Source organism: Colobus angolensis, unplaced genomic scaffold, assembly GCF_000951035.1.
Source record: "Colobus angolensis palliatus isolate OR3802 unplaced genomic scaffold, Cang.pa_1.0 Scaffold19, whole genome shotgun sequence".
Lineage (NCBI taxonomy): Eukaryota > Metazoa > Chordata > Mammalia > Primates > Cercopithecidae > Colobus > Colobus angolensis.
The window spans coordinates 7,953,341-7,978,066 of record NW_012115043.1 but is presented as its reverse complement, the minus strand read 5'-3'; the positions used below and the strand labels follow the sequence as shown (position 1 = coordinate 7,978,066).

Below are 24,726 nucleotides of genomic sequence, written 5' to 3'. Positions count from 1 at the left end.
CGAGGTCATTAGCTGGGAGTAGTGGCAGGCACCTGTAATCCCAGCTACTCAGGAGGCTGAGGCAGGAAAACTGCTTGAACCCAGGAAGCGGAGGTTGCAGTGAGCCGAGATCATGCCTGGGTGACAGAGCAAGACTCCGTCTCAGGAGGGGGAAAAAAAAGCAAGAAAAAGCAACTATCTGGTAAAGATGCTTTTACCAGAATATATACAAATAGCCAACAGGCATATGAAAAAATGCTCAATATCACTCATCATCAGAGAAAAGCAAATTCAAACCATAATGAGCCATGAGCGTTGGCTCACGCCTGTAATCCCAGCACTTTGGGAGGCTGAGGGGGGCAGATCACTTGAGGTCAGGAGCTCAAGACCAGCCTGACCAATATGGTGAAACTCTGTCTCCACTAAAAATACAAAAATTAGCCAGGAATGGTGGTGGGCACCTGTAATCCCAGCTACTCAGGAGACTGAGGCAGGAGAATTGCTTGAACCTGGGGGGTGGAAATTGCAGTGAGCCAAGATCACGCCACTGTACTCCAGCCTGGGTGACAAAGCTAGACTCCGTCTAAAAAAATAAAAATTTAAATTAAAAAAAATAAATAAATAAAACCACAATGAGATATCATCTCACCCCAGTCAGGATGGTTATTATTAAAAAGACAAAAAACAACAGATGCTGGCAAGAAAGTGGCAAAAAGGGAGCTCTTAAACACTGTTGGTGGGAATGTAAATTAGTACAAACTCTATCAAAAACAGTATGGGGATTTCTCAATGAACAAAAAATGGAACTACCATTGGATCCAGCAATCCCACTACTGAGTATCTACCCAAAGGAAAATAAATCATTTCCTCAAAGAGATACCTGCACTCATACGTTCATCACAGCACCATTCACAATAGCAAAGATATGGAATCAACCTAAGTGTCCATCAATGGATGACCGGATAATGAAAACGTGGTATACATAAACAATGGGATACTATGCAGCCATAAAAAGAATGAAATCAGGTATTTTACAGCAACATGGTCGGAACTGGACCCCATTATCTTAAGTGAAATAAGTCAGACACAGAAAGACAAATATTAGATTTTTTTCACTTTTAAGTGGTTATTATTAAAAAGACAAAAAACAACAGTTGTTGGCAAGAAAGTGGGAAAAGGGAACTCATGTGTACACAAGGGCCTAGAGTGTGGAATGGTAGACAACAAGGAAGACTTGGAAGGGTGAGGGCTGGGAGGAGGGTAGATTATGAGAGATTACTTGATGGGTGGTACAATGTATGTCATTTGGGTGATGGATATCCTACAATCTCTGACTTCGCCACTGTGTAATCTATGCATGTTAACAAAATTACACTTGTATCCCATAAAATTATGTTTTTAAAAGATGCATTTACCTTATGTGCGTCAATTAGAACAATGCCTCCTTTCTCAAGTGGTTCCTTTGTTCCCAGTAACAATTTTCCATCAAAATATCCCACGGCAAATGGTCTGTCTTCACTGAACCATGCAATGCAAGTAACAGACACTAACATGATAAAAACAAAAGAAAAAGAATAAGAAAAAGAGAATTATTTGTCATTGTCTGACTTAAAAGACAGAGACTGAAACAAATAATGATAATGTAACCACTGCAAGTAAGTTTCCAAATAGCTCTTTAATGCATTCAGACAAAATGTAGGCGTACAGTGGGGATTCCATGTAACATACTTTTTAAAAGTGTCACTTAACTGTGACAAGGACTACCTAATTTATAATCTTTCATTCTTTTTCAGGTGGTTGTTGAAAAATAAAGACAAAAATTAAATTGCTTTGCTGATTTTAAGTCACCGTAGGTTCTTTCCTTTTGGACCAGAATCTACCATGATACTAAGAAGTGAAATAATTCAAATCACAGAAAGAAAATTACATCTCTTTTTCTGCTGATTTAATATTCCCTATTCAGTATGTTTCCACATTCTATCAAAATGTTCTCTTCTAACAATCTGTATTTCTATTTGCTTCTTTAAGTACATGTAACACTGAAAGGCTACAAAAGAAGTAAAAACAGTATCTGTGAGGGTAGAATGGGAGTGTGGGAATTGAGCAGGTGGGAGAAAGACTTTTCACTGTATACATTTTAAAACTTAAATTTTTCAACCCTATCAAAGTATTACCTATTTTCAAACAAACAAAATAAACCTCTTCTGTTAATGGAATACCATGTAAGCAGGCACTATGACCTCTGAATTACCCAACTTCCCCCAGACAACCAACAAAATCTAGTGAGATGCGTTCATATTCAAAGGAACACCACAGTAAGAAGAAAGCGGACTTCCCACTCTCTTATCAGACCAGGAATTCCCCTCTTCCCCCTTCCTCCATTACTTCAATTTTGCTAATTTTTTTAAAGACAATTTCACCTCGGCCAGGCGCGTTGGCTCACGCCTGTAATCCCAGCACTGTGGGAGGTCGAGGCAGGGGGATCACAAGGTCTGGAGATCAAGACCATCCTGGCCAAGATGGTGAAACCCTGTCTCTACTAAAAATACAAAAATTAGCTGGGCGTGGTGGTGAATGCCTGTAATCCCAGCTACTCGGAAGGCTGAGGCAGGAGAATAGCTTGAACCAACGAGTCAGAGGTTGCAGTGAGCCAAGATCACACCACTGCACTCCAGCCTGGTGACAGAGTGAGACTCCTTCTCAAACACACACACACACACACACACACACACACACACAATTTCATCTCCATCAATGATTATGATCTTTTTCTCTCTTGGACAGTCCTAACTTTCAAAGGAGACTTGGAATCTGCTATAAATATTAAGCCACACAAAAGATGAATGACTAATATGTTATAATACTATTAAATCTCATTTTGGCAGAGATGTGTGGTGGGGGCTGGGAGATAAATATCTTTCAATTCAGTAACTAATTAGAATTAAAACATGACTGGAAAATTTTGAAAACAAAGATAATATTCACTTAGCATTTTTAAAAGTAAGTGTCAAAAAGCTAAGTCTAGAAAGGAAGTTGGAGACTCTACCAACTAGACATAAGTGCAGTCATTTACCATCCTTTCGATAGCAATGCTCCAATTCTCGACGGTGCATGGTGGACACATCAACAACTTCAATCAGTCCCAGAGATCCATCCATCCGTCCCACCAACAACAATTCTGGAGACTCTCCTGACCAGGCTGCAGCCGGACCCTCTTCTGGCCAAGCCAGGGCAGATACCCAGTGAGGCTGAATATCTACTAATCCTTTTCCTCCTAAAGAGGGAAAAAATGTTAACTAGTTGTTACTTAATTATTAAAAAGAAAAAAAAGGAACAAAAATAAATACTACTTAATTCTAAAACACACTCAAAGCAGTACCGAATTTCATAATAGCCTGCTAAATAAATAAGACTGTGAAGGCAGGATCCTTCATTTATATACTATATATGATCATAAAATTAAACTTTTTCAGCTGGGCGCAGTGGCTCATGCCTGTAATCCTAGCACTTTGGGAGGCCAAGGCAGGTCGATCACCTGAGGTCAGGAGTTCGAGACCAGCCTAGCCAACATGGTGAAATCTCATCTCTACTAAACCTACAAAAAAAATTGGCCAGGCGTGGTGGCGCATACCTGTAGTCTCAGCTATCTGGGAGGCGGAGGCTGCAGTGAGCCGAGATCACGCCACTGCACTCCAGCCTGAGTGACAGAGTGAGACTCCATCTCAAAATAAATAAATAAATAAAATTAATGTTTTTCTGTAACTGTTTTGTTGTTGTTTTTTGATTTTTTTTTTTTTTTTGAGAGAGGGTCTTGCTCTGTTGCCCAAGTTGGAGTGAGTGCAGTGGCATGATCATGGCTCACTGCAGCCTCAAACTCCTAGGCCCAAGCAATCCTTGGGCCTCAGCCTCCTGATTCCCTAAGGTTCCAGGCACACGTCATCACGCCTGGCTATCTGTAACTATTAACAAGACAAAATGGTACCTTTATAGAAGAGAGTGTAAAGAAAAACACTGAATGTACAGATGTCAAGCACTTAAGTCCTTTCTCAACAATTACTGATAACCAGATTAGCGTAAGAAACTTTACCTGCAGCTAAGGCTAGCTATTCCTCAAATATGTGACACAGACCAGCTATTCCTCAAATATGTGACACAGACCAGCTATTCCTCAAATATGTGACACAGAACTGCTATTCCTCAAATATGTAAAAAACAAAAATACTAAAAAGCTCAGTATTACAATAATTATTTTTACTTTCCAGAGAGGAATAATAAAAACTGACAAGAATTTATACCTACAAAATAAACATAACAGAAATATTTCAAGCAATTCAAAAGAATACATAGCTTAAAATTCAGTGATGACTACATCTCCTCAAATCCTATTCTGAATACTTAGTAGTACATGAAAAAAAATTTAAGTTTATAACTACTAGGTTAGCTGACAGTCTCAGAAAGAAAAGTCAATAAATGAGCACTTCCTCTCTAATTTGAAGCACACAGTGCATAGATTTTCTTTTTTTTTTTTTTTTTGAGACGGAGTCTCGCTCTGTCGCCCAGGCTGGAGTGCAGTGGCCGGATCTCAGTTCACTGCAAGCTCCACCTCCCAGGTTCACTCCCAAGTAGCTGGGACTACAGGCGCCTGCCACCTCGCCCGGCTAGTTTTTTTGTATTTTTTTTTTAGTAGAGACGGGGTTTCACCATGTTAGCCAGGATGGTCTCGATCTCCTGACCTCGTGATCCGCCCGTCTCGGCCTCCCAAAGTGCTGGGACTACAGATTTTCAAAGTTGTTGGAAGGTTTGTGAGTTTCAAGGTGAAGAGAAACCACTGTTTGGACTCAGAAGACTAAGAGGAAGGTTTTAAAAAACTAGTTTCAGCAGTTTACTAGTGTTTACATGACTCTTACCATTAACTTGCCAGATATTCACCATCTTTTCCAAAGCGCCTGCTAGATATTTGCCACTGATACTCCAGGAAACTGGTGAGAAACTTGGATCGCTGGGTGATCCCAGGCTTTCCTCAGCATCCCCTTCCCTAGAATATAACAGATAAGTATGCAATTCTAATCCCCATCATTCAAAAGTAAATTAAACCCCAAACCTTAAAATAAAGGTTTCACATAGACTAGAGTGTGTAACTGATTCTTCTGTTTCAAAACCTTGGCTAGCAGTATTTAACAGTTACACATTCATTAATATTTGTCATCATATGAAAAATGAATTATGAAAGAGTGATATTAGGCTCTTCCTCATTTAATTAGTACACAACTTGCCAATAAACACATCTGAATTTTGTATGGGTTGTACAGATGGTTATTATTCAGAAGACATTGATTCTTATTTGCCTAATCTCTTGGGAGGTCTTCAGAAAAGAAATAGCTACAGCTGGCTATAAAATTATTAAAAATGCAGCCAGGCGCGGTGGCTCACATCTGTAATCCCAGCATTTTGGGAGGCTGAGGCGGGCAGATCATGAAGTCAGGAGTTTGAGACCAGCCTGGCCAACATAGTGAAATCCCATCTCTACTAAAAATACAAAACTTAGCCGGGCATGATGGCGGGTGCCTGTAGTCCCAGCTACGTGGGAAGCTGAGGCAGGAGAATTGCTTGAACCCAGGAGGCAGAGGTTGTGGTGAGCCAAGATTGCGCCATTGCAATCTAGCCTAGGCAACAGAGTGAGACTCTGTCTCAAAACAAAACAAAACAAAAAACAAACAAAAAAAAACTGTTAAAAATGCTACATTCTGATACAGAAGCAATATAATTACTCTAATTCCTAAACAACTCTTAAAGACCTATGGCAAATTAGCCTACTGTTTTACATAGCTGAATGCTTATTTACCAGTAGATCTTGATTTAATTCTAAGTCCAGATACAGATGGTTTAAAATTATGTTTTCTGAATTGTTATCCTGGAAAGCTAAAAATACACACTGAAGATACAGTAATACTAATCTAAAAGAAAATTTCAAAAACTTTTAGTGACAATATGATTACATTAACACAACCAAGATGAGGCATGTTTAGGATTCTCTTATTTTAAATGGTATACATGTGATGTTAGCACTCACAATCTGTTGAACACACAGGTCTGTTGCAGTGAATATTGCTTCTTGGTAACATTCCAGACGCGGATGGTGCCATCATTGCCACTTGTAGCCAAAAGACCTTTTTTATTACACCAAACACATGTCATTACCTAGAAAAGTTGAAACGGGTAAGTCTAGTAATATTTGATTCATATGATTTTATTATTTGAAAAAGTTGTATCCAATTTTTAAAAACCTACCATGAAATTAAAAGAAAAGCATCCATTCTTTTCTTTTCTTTTATTGAGATGAAGTCTTGCTCTGTTGCCCAGACTGGAGTGCAGTGGCTCAATCTCAGCTCACTGCAACCTCCACCTCCCGTGTTCAAGCAATTCTCGTGCCTCAGCCTCCAAGTAGCTGGATTACAGGTATGTGCCACCATGCCTGGCTAATTTTTGTATTTTTAGTAGAGACAGGTTTCACCATGTTAGTCAGGCTGGTCTTGAATGCCTGGCCTCAAGTGATCTGCCCACTTCAGCCTCTCAAAGTTCTGGGATTATAGGCATGAGCCACCACACCCAGCCTCCATTCTTTTCTAAATGGCTTGCAAATATATTTGAGGCTATACTTATTTGACGTATAGCTTTAAGGTACTATGCACTAACGTATTTGAATTATCTGAGACCTATTATAATCTTTACTAAATATATTTACTTAATAAGTACTTTAACATATTATGTACTATAAAATAAATAACAGACTAAGAAATAATTTTAGAAATTGTTTAAGTAGGCCGGGTGCAGTGGCTCACACCTGTAATCCCAGCACTTTGGGAGGCCAAGGCGGGCAGATCACCTGAGGTCAGGAGTTTGAGACCAGCACGGCCAACATGGAAAAACCCTGTTTCCACTAAAAATACAAAAAATTAGCTGGGTGTGGTGGTACACACCTGTAATCCCAGCTACTCGGGAGGCTGAGGCAGGAGAATCACTTGAATCTGGGAGGCGGGGACTATAGTGAGCTAAGATCTCGCCACTGTACTCCAGCCTGGGTGAGACTCCATCCAAAAAAAAAAAAAAATTATTTAAGTAATACAATTCAACCTTCATTTCTTGTTATAGCTGAGAGACCCTGTGGGTTAGATTAAAATAGTGAGGCCAATTTCTTTTCTTCTTGCATGTTGTCCTTCAGTATCTGTGGGTGATTGGTTCCATGATCCCCTGCCCTAAATTTGCAGACAGATTCCTTATAAAAATGGGGTATTATCTGCATATAACATATGTATATCTTCCCATGTAATTTAAATCATCTCAAGATTACTTTAAATACCTAATAGAATGTAAATACTATGCACAAAAGTTATACTGTACTTTTTATTTGTATTATTTTTTAGTATTGGATCATTATTTTTTACCCCAATATTTTGCATTGGTAGTTGGTTGAATCAATGGATGTGGAACCCACAGATAACAGAGGGCCAAATGCAAAAGCCTTCATCTTTTGTGAAGCTATTCCTTTGGTTTTCTTCTCATCCCCCATCCAATTCTCCCGTTTGTATACTATTATATCAAACTAGCATACAGAGAAAGCAGAGTTGGTAACTGCCAGGAACATTTTTGTAATTATGTGCATGTGTGTGTATGTGTGCATGTGTGAAAGAGAGTGACACAAAGAGAGAGACCTAAACTTTGAGCTCTTTGAGAAGGGCAGAGACTATTTCATCTTACATAAGGTGATTAACACACTTTACATTCAAAATACTTACTCTGTTCTGATGAGCCTCCAACTTGATAAAGGAACATTTTCTAAGATCTCCTCCCATATCGGCGAGTGTCTGCAGAGTAGTTTGGTTGTCACGGTCGTGTGCAGCAAGAGTGCGCACGAGTTGCTGAGCCGCCCATTGCCGATGCTGTGAGGACAGCCTGGAGGAAAGGCAGCAGGCTGCCAGGGCATTAGCCAGCTCCAGAGGGCCTACAGCAGAAGGATCATAGGAAGGATGGGCATACAATTGGGCAATTAAACCTGCTTAAACAAAACATGAAATGATGCTCAGGTGAGATCTGGTGGTGGTGAACAAGCAAATGGGTTAACCCATATCTTTTAAGAATTAGCACTTTTCCCAGTAATTATTTCACTAAAATATGCACATAAGAAATAAAGCATTTATCTCACATCAAATTCTGTAAGAAACCTGATTCATTAAAAATATACATTTTAGGCCAAGTGTGGTGGCTCATGCCTGTAATCTCAGCACTTTGGGAGGCCGAGGTGGAAGGATCACCTGAAGTCAGGAGTTCGAGACCAGGCTGGCCAAAATGGCAAAACCCCATCTCTACTGAAAACACACACACACACACACAAAACTTAGCTGGGTGTGGTGGCATGCGCCTATAATCCCAGCTACTCGGGAGGCTGAGGCAGGAGAATTGCTTCAACCTGGGAGACAGAGGCTGCGGTGAGCCGAGATCGCACCACTACACTACAGCCTGGGTGACAGAGCAAGACTCCATCTCAAAAATAAATAAATAAATAAATAAATTTTATTACACAACAATCAGTAGTCTTTTCTCCAAGGACTCAGTAGACTAAGAAAGCAGCAGGAATAATTTTAAAACCAGAACAGAGACAGCATGCCTTTAAGAAAAACAGCTTGGCTTTTGTTGCTCAAAAGTGATGGTGTGATTGTAGCCAGTCAAGGAACTGGGCTGATAGATCCAAAAGCCAGTACCGGCCAGGCATGGTGGCTCATGCCTGTAATCTGAGCACTTTGGGAGGTCGAGGTGGGCGGATCACATGAGGCCAGGAGTTCAAGATCAGCCTGGCCAACACGCAAAACCCTGTCTCTACTAAAAATACAGAAATTAGCCAGGCGTGGTGGCATGTGCCTGTAATCCTAGCTACTTGGGAGGCTGAGGCAGGAGAATCACTTGAACCCAGGAGGTGGAGGTTGTACTGAGTCAAGATCATGCCACTGCACTCCAGTCTGGGCGACAGAGTGAGACTGTCTCAAAAATAAACAAACAAAAAACAAAAGCCATATCTCTTGGCTAAATGGTCCTGATGAAGAAAAAGGCAGATAGTAGTGATAAGTAGTCCCTTCAAAGGGTTATAATCTTAAAACAAAGAGAAAAATAACACTACCTTCATCTAAATTTTATTAAAGAAATCTACCAGGATTATTATCTATGGCAACTCAAATCATAATCTGTAACTAAAATAACATGGTACATTTTCTAATATTTGTTTCCATACACAGTGGAAAAAGTATCCATGCACTTCTTTTATGTTCTAAACTTAAGAAACTCACATGTCATAATTTATCATATACTAACAATGTAAAAACATTATTTAAAAATAAGAATAAAGTCGACTAGAAGACTGTATCTTTCAGTAGTATGAAACCTACCTTTCTTTTCAACTTCTGACTTATCATAGTTAGGTCTTAGTTTGGCCCCTTTATCTGCTAGCAATGCCACAAGGGCCTGTGTTACAACAAAGTTTGGGGAGGTCACAAGCTTGTTCTCTTCAGCAATTCCTCGGAGAAAGCTGGGTAGAAACTTTCGCTGAATTGAATCATCAACTGTGGTTAGATTTACACCTGTTGCAGCAGAAATCAAATTCTGAAGAAGCAATTGGAAAAACAGGTTTAATTTTTACATGTAATTTTGAAACAAAAATATTTCATTTCAAAAGGCTCAAGAATCAGTCAGAAATAAGCAATGTAATGGGGAAAAGTTCTGAAACTAGCTTACCTGTGTACACAACTGTACCAGCAGTTTGGCAGCACTAGGAGCATTTGATGCCAGACATCCCACTGCTGTGCTCAGATAGGCCAGGCAAGAGATAGGCTTGTTAGCCTTGCTATGCCCACCTCGTGATCGTTCTGAGGTGCTAGCCATGGCAGAAGGGCTGGTGGAGAGGCCAGCTCTCCCTGCCGCTGCCAAGCACATTAATCGAACCAGTGTTCGGATATCTGTTAGCCCCAGAGACTCAAGACCAGCAGCCAGGCTACAACTGGAACCACTGCCAGTAAAGAAAAACGTTTCAGATGGATAAAGAAAATGGATTTCTTAAGGGACCATTTGCAGTCCCACATATCATTCACAGCATCAACAACCATAATAAAATGTAAGCTGCACTATCATTAGCCATACATGTCCTAAGAGTTGCCAAAGATACCAAGCTGAAAACTGGCATCTAAACTTTCTCTCCTTTTAATAAATATTGGCATATACTTGAAGTACAATTGAACTGCCAAAGTAAAACAGGAATGTTCACAAAGCACAAATTTTCGTAAACTGAACAAACCCATGTCACCACCCTCCAGATCAAGAAACAGAACATTGCCAGTACCTCAGAAACCTGCTTTGGGCTTTTCTCAGTCACGATGCTCCCAAGAGCAACCACTATCCTGACTTCTAAAGCTACAAATTAGTTTTGCCTGCTTTTGAACTTTACATCAATTGAATAATAATGTATGTACTCTTTTGTGTCTGGCTTCTTCAATATTATGTTTGTAAGATTCATCCAAATCTTGTAGCATTGAGCAGTTCATTTTCATTGACATATACATGAAATCTGCCACAGTTCATTTATCCATACAGATGACAATCAGGTGGCTTCCAACATGGGGCTATTATGAATAGTACTACCATGAATGATTGGAGATGTCTTTAGGGGGCACATATTTAAGTATTTCTGTTGGATATACACCCAGAAGTGGATCTCTGGGTCACAGAGTATATTCATGTTCAGCATTAGTTGATACTATCGAACAGTTTTCCAAAGTGGTTATACCAATTTATTTTCTCATTAACAATGTATGAGAGTTTTAGCTGTTTCAGTCACTTTTTTCTCCCTAGTGTTTTAAATGTTTGCCATTCTTGTGGGTGTGCAGTAGTATCTCATTGGTGGGGTTTTTGTCTTAGGTGTTTTTTTTTTTGTTTTGTTTTTTGAGACAGGGTCTCACTATGTTTCCCAGGATGGTCTCAAACTCCTGGGCTCAAGGGTTCTTCCTGTCTTGGCCTCCCAATCACATTGGGTTTTAATTTCCATTTCTCCAAAGACTCGATGAGGTTGAACATCTTTTCATGTTTATTGGCCATTTGGAGATCCTCTTCTGTGAAACACTTCTTAATGTGTTTTGCCCACTTTCTTCTGGGTTGTTTTTTTCTTGTTAACTTATAGGAATTATTTACACATTCTGTTGGTTAGATGTGTTACTAATATCTTCTCCCATTCTATGGCTTGCTTTTTTACTTTCTTACTTTTCAAATCACTTTGGTAAACAGAGGTTTTCTATTTTATTGTATTCCAATTTATCAATCTTTTATGGCAGATTCCTTTTGTGACTTGCTTGAGGAATTTTTGCCTGTCCCAAGATCAAGAAGAAATTCTTCTATGTTACCTTCAATAAACTTTACTGATTTATTTTTCTTTCATATTTAAATCTAAGGGCCACTTTATAACTATTTGCTTTATATAATATGAGGTTGGGACCAAGGCTTTTTTTTTTTCCTATGTGGATAAACCATCAGACCCTGCTTCAGTTATTGAAAAAAATATCCTTTCTCTATTGCTCTACAGTGTGAACCACTGTCATAAATCAAGTGTTTATTTATATGTGTGGGTCGGTTTCTGAACTCTCTTCTGTACTATCCTATTTGCCTATCCTTGAGCCAATAGCACACAGTCTTATGGAAATTTTGTTTTCCTTTCAGGATCCTTCTGCCTTCACTGATTTGCCATTAAATATTCCTGCTTCATCACTTCTTAAACGGCTATCTTTTAGGTATTTCTGGTTCTCATCCCCTTTTTACATTACAATCCACAGTATGAAAACAGCAAGGATCCCCATGATGGTATCTGCAGGCTGACTTAGCTACACAGACGGTCAATACATTTTGACCTTTAGTTTTTAATCCAGCACCATTTGGATCAACAGCCTTAGTTTCCCATTTCAAGCAACAAAATAAAATGTATGCAGTTTACTCAGTTGTAATAATGGCATTATTTTCTACCTAAAAAGAGTCAAGTATTAACTGAAAGACCAATTGAGTGAATAACAATGATGACTATGTCTAACATCTTTCATTCAACAGTACATAGTCAAGCTTCTAAAATTCTATCTCACCCTCCCAAACACCACCAGACTCCCAGCTAACGTACATTAGAAGTTAACTTAGCATCATATGACATAAAATAACACTTACCTGACTGAGAGAAGAGACAGTGCTCTCATGACCATGGTTCTGGCCAGAAGAACCTGAGCAGCAGCAGTCACTCTCCTTAAAGCCACCACACGGTCATGAGGGTTTGCTAGGGCAGCTGCCTGCTCTCCTAACGTTATTCTCCCAGAGGAACTCTTTTCTACGGAGCCATGGCAACCTGAAAAACATAATTTTGTTTCGTTCTCAACAAGGTAATAAAAAAAATACATCTGAACTACTAAAAAAATTTCCTGTTCTACAGAGGTTCCATAACAAACCAATGTCTTTTGCTCATCTGGAACTTGGTTATACAGAAAATTTCTTAGGAGAAACTCACATATTTCTAAGTTTAAACTTGGATATTTCTAACTTAGATATTTCTATGTTAACAATGTATTTACCATAGGACAAATTTTTCCATTAAGTATTGTTTTGTTCATTTTGTCCATGTATCACATCTACTGATAAGAAAGATATAAGATAGTTTTAAAAACATGCTTTGAGAATTTATAAAGGACTGAATTACCAATACCACCCAATTCTTTATTTTGTATTCCCTATACCAAAAATTTACCACACCCTCTCACCCAAATAAAAAGAAGACTGCACAATAATTTTGAGTTGGCTACAGGATTCTCTTAACACCAAGTTTTTTTTTTTTTTTAAATAACAAGTCTTATAAATCTTTTTATTGCTTCGATATCATGAAAGACAAAAAAAATTTTAAAAGTTTATTTTTTCCTCTTGAGACAGGGTCTGGTTCTGTCACCCAGGCTGGAGTGCAATGGCTCAATCATCGCTCACCATAACCTCAAACTCCTGGGCTTAAACGATTTTTCCGCCTCAGCCTCCTGAGTAGCTGGCACTAAAGGTGCACACCACCACACCCAGCTACTCTTCTTCTTTTTTTTTATAGAAATGGGTCTCACCATGTTGCCCAGGTTGGTCCTGAACTGTTGGCTTCAAGTGACCTTCTTTCTTCGGCCTTCCAAAGTGCTGGGATCACCAGCATTAGCCAACATGCTCAGCCAAAATTTAATATCACATTATACCTTCAAAATGTTAAAACAACTGGCTAAAGAGACTTGTTAGGGTGAGATAATGTTGAACCATTAGTCTTAATTACTTTTACTTTATTATTATTATTTACCTAAGAAACAAACTACAGTAGATGCTATAAAATCAATGCAAATCAGCATTTCAGTTTACCTATTTGCATTAGAGTCTCTTCCATACTGTTGGTGGCTGTGACCATTGCTACTGATGCTCCTAGTGGATCACTATCAGGGAACTGAACTGGTTCTGGTACAATGCGCCGGTCATTTAAACCAAGCGGTCCAGCAAGCAATTCAAATTCTTCTTCACCAGTTAGCTTTTCATCTTCATCAACATCCAACATGTCCCAGTCTTCTGGAATTTAAATAAATAAATGTATAGTATGTGAGTATAAATATTACATAAATCTGCTGGCAATGGTTATTCTGAAAACACATCTAAAATGCAGATGAGCGGCCAGATGCGACGGCTCACGCCTGTAATCCCAGCACTCTGGGAGGCCAAGGTGGGCGGATTACCTAAGGTCAGGAATTTGAGACCAGCCTGGCCCACATGATGAAACCCCATCCCTACCAAAAAATACAAAAATTAGCCAGGCATGGTGGTGTGCACCTGTAATCCCAGCTACTCAGGAGGCTGAGACAGGAGAATCGCTTGAACCTGGGAGGTGGAGGCTGCAGTAAGCTGAGATCACGCCACAGCACTCCAGCCTGGGCAACAGAGTGAGACTCCATCTCAAAGAAATAAAAATAATAAATAAATAAATAAATAAAATGCAGATGGACTGAAAGTCCAGTGACCACACAATGAACTACAGCACCATCTCCTGCAAACTTAACCAAACTGCACTCCTAAAGCATAAGTGAGACTCTCAGGGAAAGGGAGTCAATGTAGTTACGTAAATTGACAGCAATAGCAAATGCTACAGCTGGTAATAGAGGTTTAAACTAATTAAAAATACTGTCATGGGTCTAACAAAGAGTTCTTAGCTGTCTGTAATCATTAGGGAATGAGTTATTTCAAGAAAATGAGTGCTCCAGAAAAATCAATGCTCATCTCTATTTATTTTTTACTTTCCACAATTAGGGTGGAAATTCAAAATATACCACATCCTTTCCCTACTTCGAAAAAAAATACACCAAATAGAAATGAATATTCTGTGGTAAAGCTGATGTTTGAAACCAGGTTCTCTTCCTATGACTTTTAAACCAGGGTTGTTGCTATTAAACTACCTTGAGTTTTTAAGGGAAAATTTAAGTTAACATGTACACAAATACAAACACACACACACGAAGGTGAATTTTAGTAACAGATGTTAAGCAGAGAGGATATATAAAAAAACATGTAAAATAAAGAGGCTCTCAAAACAAACTACCTTCATACACACTGTCTTGCTTGCCAATTAGATCTGGAGCTTGTCCCTTGTACCTGCACCAAACATGAAGAACATTGCATTTTTATATAAAACAGTTAGTACCCCAAAATGCAAATTAAGTCATTAGAACATTTTAAGAGGTCATTAATAAAGCAGCACAAAATAAAAAAGTATGTTTCATGTTATAGGCTAACATAATAAAAACTGCTGGTATGTAGGTACACACATGCTTACAACATCAATGATTATTTAACCCAACTACTGGGGAGATTTCTGGGTTACCTAAAACAACTCTTTTAACCAAATTCTACTCCATAAAGCCTTAAAGATTTTAATAGGTGACAATAAGGGCAACAAATCTACTCTCTAGGAATTAAGGATGTAAAGAGATAATATTTTTATGGAACTCATTTAATCAAAAGTCTGTTTTTTTAATCAGGAAAAAGATCTTAATTAAAATGCCAGAAATATGGTAGAAAACACCAACGAAAAGAATTGAGTAGAAGCCTCCTGAGGGTTAAGGAAAGGGTCCTGACCATTACTTGCCAACAAGTCAAAGGTTAACACAGTCAAACTCCAGGGAAGGATATGTTGCCATGCCACTATTCCTCAGAACATGAATTTCTGAAACTCCATCCGTCCCTTCTGCCCAAAGTGTAGGAATCATGGGATTTCAGGGAAGGTTAAATGCAACTCCTCACATGAAAATTCTATAGTTCCCAAGACTTAAGGTATGAGGTATCTTCAGGAGGTCTGGATATTTAGACAATTTCAAGGTACCTTTCAGAACTTGTTGTCTTGGATTTGGTCTTCAGGGCTAAGTACTTCTCCCTGCAGGTGCCACATAACAGGTAGTATGGATTTCCACTCCCACATTCACCACCAAACCAGCCATCCACATAGGAACCATTGCTGCGATAGCCCTGGCGGTTTGCACTGCGCCCGCAGCCTGGGTGGTTTCTCTTCATGTGCTGATTGAAGCTGACGACACTGCATTCACACAGTTCACACACCACCACCTCTTCCCTGTCTTCAGACTCGCAAACATGCTGCACAAAAGGATTTCATACCAAATGATTACAGTCAATTTAACATAAAACCAAGAAGTGCCAAGTAGATTATTTATGATATTAAATTAACTACTTTATTACAGATGCTAGAATATTTCCATTTTCATTAATGCTACATAAATATTTCTTTCAAATCAGAATTCAGATAACACAATCTGAAGGTGTTCTTTGCCCTCTCTTACTCTAGTAAGTTATATCAATAATACAAGTAACTGAGTATCCTACTGAGAAAAGTTAATAAACATGACAATCTGTCCTATCTTGAAACGAGGTTTTTAAAAAAAAAAAAAATAGTGAAAAGAATTAATTTTCATCTGGTCACAAAATGCATACCTATTTTATGAATTTTTGAGAAAAATCATTACGATTCACTTATTTATATAGCAGATTCTCTTTCCTGTAGGACTTACACCTATGAGCTTTTTGGTCTCCCTACTACAAAAATGTAATGCTAAACAATGTATACATACAAACCCACCACGTACCCTTCCCCTACATGGAAGTATTGACAAGATCTAGGTGAGCACTGGTTCCTAGAATTAGGCATTACATTGATTAAATGGAACCTATGAAGGAGAAGAACATGCATTCAGATAGCAATGTGAGCATAGCAGCCATGTTATATAACCTGTCAACATCTAATGGAACCTGATGCTTGTTTTGTAATCTATCTTTGACATCAGAATCAAGTATTACCACAGTATGGCTCTATTCATCTTGTCTGGGGAGAGAAGCAATAAAATCCCACAGAGAAAGCAAGAGAGACTTTTCCTTATTAGTTTGTAGGTATCAAAGTAACCTCAGGCTTTAAATCCCCAAACATCAGGATGAGATATAAGATTTTTTAGAGTGTTTCAACTCTAGGCAAGGCTGCTGTTAGTAAGCTATATGAACAGGAGGGCAGGAAAATAAGTCAGAGCAGCCCCCGCTGCAGTCACACACACCCAGGTAGGCCAATCCAGTACCTCTGGGATCCACATTCCCAGAATATCATTGTCACTGGTCAGGTCTTGTCCAAACATAGCTTCCATTGCTTCATCATCAAGATCAATTTCCAATTCCTCATCTAAATTAAAGTCATACAACGCCCCTGGGTCTTGCTGCAAAGATATTCCTTCTCTCCGACTTTGATTCCTGTGGGCCTGCACGGAGCGGTATAATCCCGCTCAGAACAAAACAAAAAAGGCATTTTATTTGAATGCATAAAATAATTCTGAGTATTTCGCCAGCTCTTAATTGCCATACATGTAGTAACAGCCAATATTTATTGAAGTTTTTTTGCTATATGATTATCATTATAGCAGTGGCTTATGCCTATAATCCCAGCACTTTGGGAGGTGGAGGCAGGAGAAATCACTTGAGGCTAGGAGTTTGAGACCAGCCTGGGCAACATACTAAGACCCTGTCTTTACAAAAAAATTTAAAAAGTTAGCTGGATATGGTGGCATGTGCCTGTAGTCCTAGCTACTCAGGAGGCTGAGACAGGAGGATGTCTTGAGCCCAGGGGTTTAGGGTTACAGTGACCTAGGATTTTGTGCCATTGCACTCCAGCTTGGGTGACAGATCCAGATCCTACCTCTAAAAACAGCAACAAAAACATTATAAAGCATTGCATGGATTCTCTTACTTAAACCTCTCAATAACCCAGGGAGATATGAGTGCTATTACTATCCCCATTTGCAAGAGAGGAAACACGTGTGATAGGTATAATTTGATGTTTTATGGTCTGAGATCCAATAAGCCAATTGAGATAGGTTCTCACCTACACGTATCAGTCACCTTAATTATATGAGAAATATACATCCTATATTTTCTAGGATGGTCTCAAGTTCTCTCACTGTTCCCATAAATCACTGAATCATTACTTATGTTCTAGTATTTCAATGATCAAATTCTGTTTTGACAAATCACATATTCAAGTTTTTGATTTGGAAAATATATTCCTTATAATTTATATTTTACACGCCCAGAACATAATCCTAGACTTTACTAATGTAATGAGGGAATCTGGTCCTTATCTAGCAGTGAAGCCCTAACATCCACAGAGTAGTACATCTGAAAAGCCAGTGCCTACTTTTTTTGGCACAGTGCCCTTTCCAGCTCCTTCTTACCACTGATGCTAAATATTAAACACGCATCATCACTTCTTAAATTATAATTGACTGAGAGCAGAAGGAAGAGCATTTATATAATTTCTCAAAATCTACAAGTGGCCAGTATAGACTTCTGCACCCGGGGGAACTTAAAATAAGCCTATGAATGTATGCTATGATTTAAATAAAATTATGTAAATGCATAGAAAATGATATCCAAATAGCTGTTCTGTTAATGTGGAGGGACTGAGCACTTAGTATCATTAGTTTGCATCTTCTTTAATGTGCCTTTATATTGCTTTCAAAATAAGATCTTTCACAAAAAAAAGGATATGAAACATATAATTACCTGCTCTTGCTAGCAATGTGCGAGCAGCTAAGTCAAACTTGTGCCTTCTCGTTACTGCTGAGCGACCTCTAGCTGATGGTCCACTTCCAGAAGCTGCATTCTCTGTATGATCCAAATTATCAGGGCTACAAGTACAAGTAAGAAAGCAACACAGATTTTTAAAAACCATTATGAAAAGAAAGCATAGGTATAAGCTTACTTGCGGTGTTACTTTATTCTCACTGAGAATAAAATATGTTTATGATAAAATGTGAAACACATCTTTATCCCTGTACAGTTCAATTATACATATATCATTTCCTGTGACCTGAGCAGTAACTTTACCTGATTTTGAATTCTGCCAACAACAAAATGATGTTTAATGCAGCTCAAATTTAAATGAGATCAAATATGACCTTAACTAAATTCTAAATGATTAAATACTTAAAATTTGAAATGATTGAGAATCCTTGCCTAGGAAAAACAGGTATTTCGAAATATGTTATGAAAATATTCACTGAGCTTGTTGGAAAAAGCTTGCATGCCATACAGGACACAAGCCTTGGTTACTATATGGCTCCATAGTTAAAATGAAAAATAAAGATCTAAAGTCATAAGAAGTGATGAAGGAAAAAAGATTTTTAGGGAGAATTTGTAAGATATTCTATTACATCTCATTTTAGGATAGACATTATCACAGAAATCTTTTTACACTTAGAGGGGCATCTTCTACCAGATATTGAAAACTATACAAGAGATGAAAATATAAATATTACACAGAGAAGAGTTAAAAGTCCAATTCTACGCCAGGCACGGTGGCTCATGCCTGTAATCCCAGCACTTTGGGAGGCTGAGGCGGGTGGATCACAAGGGCTGGAGTTTGAGACCATCCTGGCCAACACGGTGAAACCCTGTCTCTACTAAAAACACAAAAAATGAGCCGGGCATGGTGACAGGTGCGTATAGTCCCAGCTACTTGGGAGGCTGAGGCAGGAAATTGCTTGAACCAGGGAGGTGGAACTTGCAGTGAGCCAACATCGTGCCACAGCACTCCAGCCTGGCGACAGAGTGAGACTCTGTCTCAAAAAAAAAAAAAAAAGAAAAAGAAAAAGAAAAAAAAGTTCAATTCTATCAAATACATTAAATCAAGGTCCAATATTAAAATGAATACTCGATTTAATATCACTTGTATGAGATAAAATTATTTTATTAGCATGTTTACTTCAAAATAAACTTGTTTCCTTTTTCAGTACAATTTTATACAAAAATTATGAAATTCCTTCTGGCATGAAAACACCTGTTCAAATCAAAACTTGTCATATCACTTCTACCCTTCACAGAAATATAAACTTGTGACTAAAATGCCCATCTTTTCATATAACTATATTTATCAACTTTACATATAATTAGAAGCATTTATGAAGGGATATATAATAAATGGGGCTCTGAAATTTATAACACATGGAACAAAAGTACAGGAACTGGAATTTCACCTTTCACTAAAACCTTCCTCCATTTCAGCAGCATCAGCTGATGGTATGTCTCCAGGTGACTGCAAATAACAGGGATCATTTGACTTCCCGCCACTGCCTAGAACAGCTGCTCCATGCCTAGAGTCTGCTGTGCTGCCCGACTGGGGCTCCTCTTCATCCTCATGGCCAGGGTGCTCTATCATCCACATGGCAAGGACAGTGATATTCTGGGCATCAGCCTCTCCCCGAGCACCTATACAGGGGAAAAAGTCTGATGCTGACTTTGAGCAAAGAATTAGGTCTTTATGTTACCAGCTTAAGAGCATTTGCTATGATGCTCTTGTAACAAAATATAGTGTTAAAAATCTTACCAAGTTTCATAGCCTCTTAAAAATTATGTTGTCTTTAATAAGCTAGGACTTCTCATATCTGTATACACTGATATATAAAAACTTATTGTACCTGTAGCTTCCATGGCTTTGGCAATCTGCCGAAGAGAGAATCCCATTTCCAGCAAGGGAACTGCAATTGCTGGAGGAGGAGGAGAAGTTGAAAGTCTACTGCTTGGGTCTGACAACGCTGAGACAAAAGGAAGAGAAATAAGAACCTAAATATCACTAGATACCATGAGTAAAAAGTGTCTTCATAGTCCTCAATTTCCTAGTATCGTCCAAGTTTAATGAAATTTTCCTTTACTCAGAATATGTGGCTGGGCACTATGGCTCACGCCTGTAATCCTAGTTTTACTAACATCCATTTATGTTATACTTAGTAAAGATTTGTGTGGAGGTACTATAAGAATATGTAAATGTCCCACTCCTCATCTAAGTTCCATATTTGCAAATTTGTGTACTCAATAAAATTTATTTGTAAACTCAAAATCGATACTCATGTACTTTTGTAGTCATTTGTGACATATGCAGAGGGACTAAAAAGTTTAGTCCCTCAACACATGTGTTCACAGCTAAGGTCCAACAAGGTGATGCTCTGCCTTCATGTTTCAGCTCTTATGTGAAAAACAAGTGTCCTTTTCACAGTCTATTTAGTGCTACATTCTTTGCAATTTTGTGCTTTTGGTCGGTGATTTCCCTGATTAAAATGGCCCCAGGCATAGTGCTAAAGTGTTGTCTAGTGTTTCTAAGCACAAGGAAGCTGTAATGTGCCTTATGGAGAAAATATATATGTTAGATAACCTTCATTCATGATGAGCTATAGTGTTAGTGGCCATGAGCTCACTGTTAGTGAATAAACAGTATATGTTAATTGTGGTATCTTTAAATAGAAGGATGCATAAAACAAGATTATACAGTATACTGATTAGATGACAGAAATGTAACTAGGAGTTCACAGGAACTTAATCCTGTACTTCTCCTAGGAGCAACGGTTCAGTATTTGCTAATTCAGTGTCCATAATGACCTTTTAGAACATAACTATTGCTAATGAGAATCAACTATTATTCCACATATTCAGTAAGTCAGAGGAAAGACTGAGCATGTGAAATAAACATGGAAGATGAGATTTAAAAACAAAACAAATCAAATGTCTACCGATGAAAACTACAGTGTCTGAACAGAAAAATACACGAGATTAACAGAACATTAGACACTGCAGAAGAAAAGATGAATGAATTAGAAGATATAGCTATAAAAACTATCCAAAACAAATAATAATTTATTATGGAGCTTATAACATATGTAAAAGTGAAATGTATGATAACAAAAGTATAAATGATGAGAAAAGGAAAATAAAATCATCCTGTGGTAAAATTATTATTTTAACTATGTATGAAGTGATACAATACCACTTTAAGGTAGACTCTGATAATTAAAGATGTATACTATAAACCAGAAGGTAATCTCTAAAAATATAAAACTAAGTACAGTTGACCCTTGAACAACATGGGTTTGTACTGCTTGGGTCCACTTATACGTGGATTTTCTTCTGCCTCTGCCACTCCTAGGAGAGCAAGACTAGTCTCTCCTTTTCCCAGCCTACTCAATGGGAATATGATTATAATGAAGACTTTTATGAGGATCCACTTCCACTTAATGAATAGCAAATATATTTTCTCATCTTTATGGAGTCAAAAGTTATATAAAGATTTTCAACTGTTCAGGGGGTTGGTGCTCCAACCGTATAGATAATAAGCCAACAAAGGAGATAAAATGGAATAATAAAACTCATTTAATTCAAAGAAAGTAGAAAAGAAAAAGAGAACAAAAAACAGGTGGAACAAAATAGAAAAAAGGTGGATTTAAATCCAACCATATCAATGATCACATTAAATGTAAAAGGCATAAACGCTCCAATTAAAAGGTGGAGAATAGCAGCCTGGATTAAAATAAGCAAGACTCCCTTGAGGCCAGGAGTTTGAGACCAGCGTGGGCAATATGGTAAGACCCTGTCTCTACAAAAAAAAATACAGAAATTAGCTGGGTGTGGTGGCGTGCACCTGTAGTCCCAGCTACTTGGGAAGCTGAGGTGGGAGAATTGCTTGAGCCCAAGAGGTTGAGGCTACAGTGACCCAAGATCAGTCCAGCCTGGGGGACAGAGCAAGAGGCTGCATCCTAAAAAAAAAAGAAAGCAAGACCTAACTAATACATGCTGACTTTACCCATTTTAAATATAAAGACACAAATGGATTAAAAGTAAAATGATGAGTAAAGATAAACCATCCTAACAATTTTTAAAAAGCATGAGTGGCTATAGCAACATCAAACAAAGCAGATTTCAGGACAAAAAAAAATCACCAAGGATAAAGGCATTTCATAACAACAAAAGGTCTATTCATTAGAAGTATATAAGAATCCTAAATGTTTATGAACCTACACACAGAGCTTTGAAATGTATGAAACAAGAACTGAAAAGAGGAAATAGAAAAATCCACTGCTATCATCACAGATTTCAACAACACTCTGTAAATAATTGACAGAACAAGTAGACAAAAAAATCAGTAATGATAAAGAAGACTTGGACAACACTATCAGCCAATTTGAGCCTGATAAACAATTTATAGAACACTCAACAACAGCACAATACACATATTTTCCAAATGCGCTTGGAATATTTACCAAAACAGATGATATTCTAGGCTATAAGACAAGTCTCAATAAATTTAAAGTGATTCAAATTATATAAGATATGTTCTCTGATGATAATAAAATTAGAAAGCAATAATAAAAAGATACCTAGAAAATCGCCCAAATATTTGAAGACTAAATAACATACTTTGAAATAGTCCAGAGGGCAAAGAAGACATCAAAGGCAAATTAGAAAGTACTTTAAATGAAAATGAAAACACAGCATTTCAAAATGTGTGAGTTGCAGTTAAAGCAGTACTTAGAGGGAAATTTACAACACTAAAAATGGCTAGATTGGGAAAAATGAGGAGCTGATATGACTAATGTACAGCACATCATTTCTCTCCCAAATGGCCATAATTCAATCCACAGCTTCAAAATGAAGATGATAGCTCAGTTTAAAGGGGCAGTTCCCCTTCATTAAAATCACTATTTTACACCTTCTGTGAAGACAAAACAAAATGCCCACATAATGAAGTCCCACACATCTGGAATGCCAACTTTTGGATATCATAATGCATATCAGCACACACACCTGTGCGGTTAGCTGGCCTTGCTGACTGGGAATCAGGAGAAGTTAAACTTTGCCTCCTTCCTACTTCATCAGAAGGAGAGGTGGGTAACGATGATATTGGAGGAGTCTGTGCCCGACGTGTGGGAAGTACAGTGGTAGTTGGGTAACTGGAGAACATTTGCCTTTAAGAAAATAACAGTGGTTAGCATAAAAATCCAATTTACAAAATAATACATATCACAATCTTCTTATAGAAGAATATGCAACCTGGAAGACTAAACAGGTCAGCTATAGTTTAATGAAGAAGATGCAACCTGGAAGACTAAACAGGTTAGCTATAATTTAATGGAGGGTGGGGAGAAAAACTCCTCCATTTTAAAAACGATTACCTCATATGGCACTTTCAGTATAAATGTAATAAAACCTTATGATTCTTTCAGCAAAATGCCAGCAACACAGCAGATGGGGGAAATATAGCCATTAGCAAAATAGATGAAACATGCCTGCCTTCACAGAGCTTTCCTTCGACTATAATACCAAGATGAGAGGGGTATTTTGGTATACATAGTTAGAGTGCAAAGAAGGCTTTTAAATATAGGTAACCTGCAGTTACTTTTAAATATTAATATAAACTCACAAGCTAGTCATGAAATTATTCACGTGGATTGAAAGTAATGGTTTACAGGCAAGTTATGGAAAGAAAAGGTAACTGTTTAGTTACCTAGCACAACTGCAAAACAGTACATGAATGATATGCCAGCTGCAGAGTCGGGGAAAAGTACAGGGAGGCAGCCCCTCTTCAGTTGAGAATGTGGAGCACAGTCGGGGAAAGGTATGGGGGGAGAACCCCTTTTCAGTTGAGAAATGTGGACAGTGGTTAGAGAATAAAGTCCAGGAAGATCCACACTGACTGCTCCTCAGATTTGTCCAAAAGAACTAGGAACTTTCTAAGTATCAAAAATGTACTGTCTACCCAGTCAGTAATACAATGGTATACACACAGGAAGCAGCAGTTCCCTGGTTTTTCCTCTACTAAATGATGTCTGCCCAGTAAGAGCCAAGTACAACTCTAATGAAGTCCCAGCCAATAGCAGGGAAATGAAGACAGAAGAAATGAGAAGTCAAAAGTCCTGGTGAATGCCTATGGGAGCAAGGGGGCATGATTTTACCACTGAATCCCATGTTCACACTAGTAAGAGCTGAAAAGGTTACAAGGAGTCATTGATGCTACTGATTTTGTGTGGACGCCTTGAATTCTGTAATTGCCAAAGGGATTAAAAACCATATTAGAATGTCCTATCAGGCAAGCATGGTGGCTCACACCTGTAATACCAGCATACTTTTGAGGCCAGAGGATCACTTGAGGCCAGGAGTTCAAGACAAGCCTGGGCAACAAAGCAAGATCCCGTCTCTACAAAAAAATTTTTAAAAATTAGCCAGGGGCCAGGCATGGCGGCTCACACCTGTAATTTCAGCACTTTGGGAAACCAAGGTGGGTGGATCCCCTGAGGTTGGGAGTTC

General features: G+C 38.3%; 1 protein-coding gene across 1 annotated transcript in view; it reads right to left on the bottom strand.

Annotated features, from left to right (window-relative positions):
- The window catches only part of HERC1 (HECT and RLD domain containing E3 ubiquitin protein ligase family member 1), a 248,445-nt gene that overhangs the window by 40,354 nt on the left and 183,365 nt on the right, over positions 1 to 24,726 (bottom strand). The window contains exons 41-56 of the mRNA XM_011940429.1: positions 23,227 to 23,387; positions 20,073 to 20,189; positions 19,632 to 19,863; positions 18,160 to 18,284; positions 16,662 to 16,882; positions 15,428 to 15,696; positions 14,648 to 14,700; positions 13,426 to 13,626; positions 12,220 to 12,394; positions 9,760 to 10,030; positions 9,414 to 9,627; positions 7,773 to 7,978; positions 6,050 to 6,177; positions 4,887 to 5,014; positions 3,053 to 3,253; positions 1,395 to 1,525 (exon numbers count right to left, since the gene is read on the bottom strand). Coding sequence (XP_011795819.1) covers positions 1,395 to 1,525; positions 3,053 to 3,253; positions 4,887 to 5,014; positions 6,050 to 6,177; positions 7,773 to 7,978; positions 9,414 to 9,627; positions 9,760 to 10,030; positions 12,220 to 12,394; positions 13,426 to 13,626; positions 14,648 to 14,700; positions 15,428 to 15,696; positions 16,662 to 16,882; positions 18,160 to 18,284; positions 19,632 to 19,863; positions 20,073 to 20,189; positions 23,227 to 23,387 — 2,833 coding nt within the window. The remainder of the gene's footprint in view (positions 1 to 1,394; positions 1,526 to 3,052; positions 3,254 to 4,886; positions 5,015 to 6,049; positions 6,178 to 7,772; positions 7,979 to 9,413; positions 9,628 to 9,759; positions 10,031 to 12,219; positions 12,395 to 13,425; positions 13,627 to 14,647; positions 14,701 to 15,427; positions 15,697 to 16,661; positions 16,883 to 18,159; positions 18,285 to 19,631; positions 19,864 to 20,072; positions 20,190 to 23,226; positions 23,388 to 24,726) is intronic.